This window comes from Diuraphis noxia, unplaced genomic scaffold (assembly GCF_037042655.1).
Source record: "Diuraphis noxia isolate RWA-SAM2 unplaced genomic scaffold, SU_Dnox_SAM2 contig0001, whole genome shotgun sequence".
NCBI classification, from domain to species: Eukaryota; Metazoa; Arthropoda; class Insecta; order Hemiptera; family Aphididae; genus Diuraphis; species Diuraphis noxia.
In genome coordinates this window covers 48,848,060-48,854,603 of record NW_028301711.1, presented here as the reverse complement: position 1 = coordinate 48,854,603, position 6,544 = coordinate 48,848,060, and the positions used below count along the sequence as shown (strand labels likewise).

Below are 6,544 nucleotides of genomic sequence, written 5' to 3'. Positions count from 1 at the left end.
ATCCCATACCCGATATTTTGTTATATACTATGCATAAAATTATACCTAATTGTACAAATAGAGTCCGGTAGCTACCCGACTAATACCCAAGCGCCTCCGATTGTGTCGACTCACTTATTTTAAAGTCTGGTCGACGCTTTACTAAGCCCCAATATTATTTATGTATATACTTTTCAAAACATAGAAATAACCTAATTACAAAAAAAACCAAAGTTTATCATTTATTCAAGACACGGGCCGTCCATCCGGGCGAACCGTTCCAACTTAAAGGAAATAAAAGCAGACCTTTGTACATTTGTAAGCAATAAAAATATTATTTATATATATCTATAATATATATGCTAATCGTAGCAACAAACAACGAGCTGGTGAACATAATGGTAAAGTATTTATAAGACAACTTCTAGACGAATAAAGGTGAACTTGATCATTTCTTGGGTATTAAAATTGATGAGAGACCCGATGGTTCAATTTTTATACACCAATCTTCATATTGAAAGCACGTTTTAGAGAAGATATAGAAGAAGCCAACGTCCTGCATATTCCCACAGATCCACAACACTCATTAGATCCAAATTTGTCAGGATCATTGGAAGTAGGGGAAATTCCTTACAGAGAATCGGTTGGAAGTTTATCGTATCTAAGTCAAATAACAAGGCTTTATATAACGTTTGCAGTAAATCTTGTCAGTCATTATCTAAAAAAGCCTCTGACAATTCATTGGAATGCAGTAGAATGTATAATTAAATATTTAAAATGTTTAATTATGGTTTAGTTTATGATTCTAGTGTAATACCATAGTTGCGTGGATAAAATAACGCGATTATGCCGATGACACACCAACGAGACGATCAACATCAGGATTCATATTCATGATGGGAGATGATATATCTTAGCATGGTATTCACAATGAAAAAATCGGTAGCACATTCGACTACTGAGGCAGAATACATAGCACTAAGCCATTCGATACAGGAATTTACTTGGTTGACACTACTTATCAGTGATCTTCAGAAGACAGGGAGATACACCTGTTTTTATGCAGACAATCAAAGCGCCATCAAACTTGTGAAAAATCCACAATACCATAAGCAAGCAAAACACATCGATGTTCGCTATCATTACATTCGCGAGAAGTTCAGTGAAGGGATGTTTCCTCTGGAGTATGTGCCAAGCAAGGAGCAGTTGGCTGACATATAGGCTAAGCCAACTCCATGACTAAGATTCCAGGAACTCGGAGAGATGTTGGGAATGTTGGATATTAATTCTAAGTTAGGGTATATTGTTTAAGGGGAAGTGTTGAATGTAAACAACACACCCTGTATTATGTTGATTACAAGCAAACATTGACACTATAGAACAGCAGACGCTGAATAGGCATTTTATATTACTATACTTATAGCATGTTCGTTCTATATAATAGTAACCTGTAGGGCGATTAGTCGTTGGTTTATATTACGCCTCGGAGCACTATAGTGTTAATTATATCCATTATACATATTATTATATTATTATATATATCCAATATTATTATTATTTACATTTAGCTTCTATATAACTGTGTACTTCAATAAAAAAGGTCTATGATACCTTATTGATGGACATGGTACAAATACTTTATAGACAATTGAACTCGATTATTTATTATTAATATCAATTGAGGTTTGGATGCCATAAAGTATAATTATCGATGATACTCACAAATTTACTGAGAAAAATGAACAAAAAATATTTGAAGTAGGTATTTGGATGATTATGTGAAGGAATTTAAATCTTTCAACTCATAAGTTGAAAATGCACCAAAAAAATGTTTGTAAAATAACGATTTGGAGTACACACTGAATACTATACTAATAATATTGAAAAATTAGCAATTTTAGTAGTAGTGCCGTAATAGTAATACCTAGAATAGTAGCCCAGTGTGCACTATAGTGGATTATACATTTATAAACTCTAAATCAACGGTGGATTCTTAGTTTATTTTAAGTTTGGTTTATTTGACATTGATTCAGCGTTGTTTAAATTGTATAATTTTAGTTTACAATTAAACGGGAAATAAGTTTTGACTAAGCGGTTATTCAACGTTGAATATTTTATAATAATATTTGTTTAAAACCTAGTGTTCAAATTGTGAACTATAATATTTTTAATATCCTTATCAGGATTTCTATATCACCGATCATCTAAAAAAAAAAATATTAGCCTGTATGGAGTTGAATTTTTCATCTTGATTCCAAAAAATGTAATATTTAATTTTTTTAGCAATAACAGTTTGTAAGTTTTAAGTAAAATAAACTATATGCTATTTATGGCACAATACGTGAAAACAATTCAAAAGATTCACCTGAAGTTCCTTTAATTAATAGCCAAGTAAATTCGCAACCGACTTTTGGAATTGATCAAGTCACTAACCTACTTAATGATGGTAGGTACATATATTATGTTTGATGTTTAATCACTGCTAAGCTAGTATACTTCAATTCATATATATTTTTATCTAATAAGTAGAAATACGACAATGTTTAAATCAACATTTGAATTAATATAGTCACCATATTGCAGGTTTATTAACTATTATTACAAATTAGTTTCAGATCAGTACAAATTAATCCAAAACACATTAAATGAAATTAAAGTAGACATTGTTGACATACAAAATCAAATCCAACATCAAGGTTTACTTTTGAGATTAAACCATGGAAATGTAGATGACGACTCACTTAAACTACCATTCGAAACAGTTTTAGAATTGGATGAGTTTGAGTTGAATCTCAAAGTAGACGATCTTCATGAAAGTAGAATGGTAAATATTTAATTTAACGAAATAGGTAAATAGTAAAATTCTATAAACAATTAATATTTTCTCCGCAGAAAAATTGTCTACTAAAAGTTGGACACGTTAAACAACCTTCAAAAACTGTTTACAATTTATTAAAAAAAGTGATGACAAATAAAGTAGCTGAAACTTTTAATATTACTGGAAAAGGGAATAAGAAAGCATTTGGAAAATATAAAATATCCCAAATAATACAAAGTGAGTTGATATATTTTATTTATTATATATTTGTATCTATATTAGAAAATAAATATATGTATACTCAATAATGTTTAATAAATTATATAATAATAATTATATCATTTAACGGCCAATGAAAGTAAGCGAACCATGACCTATAGTTGGGAATGGTGGGATGCGCTAACCGTACCTAAGCTCGTATTTTGCTGATTTGCCAATATTTTTTGTCATGCTTAATACTCTAACTTAAATAAATGCAACTGTCAATATTAAAAAAAAAATAATTTTACATAATATTTATAATATATGATAATAAAGAATTTACATCTTTGTAATCTTTATTTTTATTGTTTGTCATCATTATAACCACCCGGCCTCTTCAATTATTTCTAGTTGATATGCTATACCACTTTAGTGGTAAATTAGCCCATACTGAAAAAAATGTCCACTAATATTAGTTATTAGGTTAAAGTTAAGATCGGGTATTTTACCGTATAATAATTATTTACTTTTTCATTTTTCAGATGTAGTTTATTCCTTACAAGGTACAACAGAAGTGGATTATTTGAATTTTTTGGGTCTATGGCTGCGTCAATCCAATAACCGTGGGGCTAACTAATCATTTAATTTATATTATTACTTAACCTAAGACTGGTTATTTATTTTTTTTATATATATATATTATGTTATTAATATTAACTTTATGTGATGAAAACTATATAATATTTGATTATTTACACCTAAGACTGGTTAGTTGTTATTTTTATTTTTTTTTTATATATTACCATGTTATTAATATTAACTTAATGTGATGAAAACTATCTAATATTTACACCTAAGACTGGTTAATTGTTATTTTTATTTTGTTTTATATAATATTACCATGTTATTAATATTAACTTAATGTGATGAAAACTATCTAATATTTACACCTAAGACTGGTTAATTGTTATTTTTATTTTGTTTTATATAATATTACCATGTTATTAATATTAACTTAATGTGATGAAAACTATCTAATATTTACACCTAAGACTGGTTAATTGTTATTTTTATTTGTTTTATATATTATCATGTTATTAATAAATAATTAATAAAAGGTACTATAGGTATTTTCATTATTTTTTCAACTTTATTTAGCAAAATTTAAAAACTTATCAAAACTCAAGATTTGACACAATATTATAAAAATGAAACGGCTTGCTAAAAAACCATCACTAATATAAATAGTTGACATGACATCAATAATAAATTATGAAATTCATTGAACGTTGATTAAACATATTTTAGACATGGTTAATATACAGATATTCAATGTTGATTAAACGTATTTTATACATGGTTATTATATAGATATTAAATGTAGATCATCTGTATATTAGACATGGTTATTAAACAGATATTCAATGTTGATTAAACATATTTTATACATGATTATTATATAGATATTAAATGTTGATCAACTGTATATTAGACATGGTTATTAAACAGATATTTAAAGTTTAATCAACGTTTAGAAATCCATGTTTAATAAATGTATATTATGCTTACAAGTAAACCACTTCTAAATACGATATCCACGGTTTATCGTGGAGATCTCCACATTTAATAAACGCTTAATAAACTGATTTTTGCACACTGGGAGGTACCTATATCACTATTGATAATCAATCTATCGCGGACCTCTCGCAATATAGATGAAGCACGATGTAGAGAAGATATTTTCTCATCGTGTGGTGAAGGAACGTTATAGTGGTGCAGGTACGCTTCCGCACGTACAAGTCAATGCCGCATTGTCATGTACGTAAACGATCCAGAACGTATCGTCGTGTCAATATTTTGGTTTAAATAACCGTCAGCCATCGGTCTCCCTAATTTATAGGATTGAAATAATGCTTAAAACTTGCTCAGCAGTCAGCAATGTACTCTTAATGAGAAAAAAAATGAAACAAAACTAATCTATACAAACGAAAAAAACGTTTGTAAAATTAGCACTTAGCGTTGTCTGAAGCTAGTACACGTACTAATATTTTATTTGTGCGGTAATTTTTACCGTCGTTGTTTTGCAACTAATCCGGTAACGATATATTATTATCAGGGTTGGGATTTTATAGCATTTGCATATTTCTTATGAGATGCTTAAAAAATAGCAGAGTAAGCTAAAAATGTGTTTCATGATACAGAGAACTCAAATTAAAAATTTTATTTTGCTTTTTTTTGCATATTTTACGATTTTTTAGTTTTTACTGCTTTTTTTGGGTTTTTTGAGATTTTTTTGCATTTTTACCTGTTTTTGAATCAAAATCTGTCAAAATGTTATGAAATTATATTTTAGTAAACATGTTTTTAGATTTTTCTCAATTGAATTATCAAATAAATTGTAAATGTACCTATAGATTAAGTAAATAGGCCGATTACTATGATGCAATGCCGTACAGCGTTAATATATAGGTATAATATAATACTACGATAATTTAGTTTTAGGTATTTGGTTCTAATTTTTGTTATCTGCTAATTTTGTTGGGTTTTTTTTTTGTCGATTTCTACTGCGATTATTAATCGCCGATTATCAACGTTGTATTATAGACTATAGTCAATTCATTTTATATAGGTACCTAGTTGTCTCGTGTGCCTGTAGTCAGTACCTACTCATGTGTTACATTGTATTTTCGCCGTTTATGTGCAGTAACTTTGTTTTAAAATGCCAAAAGTTAAGTCATCTCTTTTGTGTAAACTCAATAATTTTGTATCAGAGTTCGGAGAAGAAGTGTTTAAGGTAGATGACAATGTATTATTTTGTCAATTATGTGAGTGTAAAGTGAACAGTGAAAAAAAATTTAACATAACTCAGCACTTAAAGACAGATAAACATATTAAAGCAACGAAACGCCATCAAAATAAAATTGAAAAAAAACAACAGTTTCTTACGAGGTACCAAAAAAACTCTTTTAATGTCGATTTATGTAAAGCATTTATAGCGGCAAACATTCCTTTAAATAAATTATCTAATCCAATATTTCGACAATTTCTTGAAACGTACATGACAAATCCGATTCCAGATCAAACCACAAATTTCCATTTTTTTTGCATATTTTGTTGTTTTTATTGCATATTTTTAGCGCATATTTAGCGATAGTTAAGGTCATATTATAGCGCATATTTATGCAATTTCAAGTGCTATAAAATCCCAACCCTGATTATTATAGTTACCGTACGTCCGGACGGTAAAATATCGTACGGGAACGTTTTTCAGTACCACTAGCACACATTGCCACGCATACTGGAATTTCGTGGTTCATAACCTCAAGATTTATTTTAAAAACATTTTTCATCTACAGCTATGTAAAATTAATATGAATATCTTTGCTATAAACCCTTTCCCTTCCAACAGACGTTTTTTTTCGATGAATGTGCCTATGAATTATGATACATAATAAAAGCATCAATATTCGTACCTTACTGTCATATGATTAATTTTAAAGAAACTGTATATCAAAATTATAATAAATTGATAACATTAGATATCAA

At 28.7% G+C, this 6,544-nt stretch overlaps 1 protein-coding gene across 1 annotated transcript; it reads left to right on the top strand.

Annotated features, from left to right (window-relative positions):
- Positions 1 to 882: 882 nt before the first annotated feature.
- On the top strand, positions 883 to 4,134 carry LOC149060841 (uncharacterized). The gene is made up of 6 exons (XM_089230757.1): positions 883 to 1,163; positions 2,263 to 2,270; positions 2,339 to 2,425; positions 2,589 to 2,803; positions 2,872 to 3,034; positions 3,541 to 4,134. The coding sequence occupies exons 1-6, from the start codon at positions 883 to 885 to the stop codon at positions 3,633 to 3,635; spliced, it is 849 nt and encodes a 282-aa protein (XP_089086883.1). The 3' UTR covers positions 3,636 to 4,134.
- Positions 4,135 to 6,544: the final 2,410 nt, after the last annotated feature.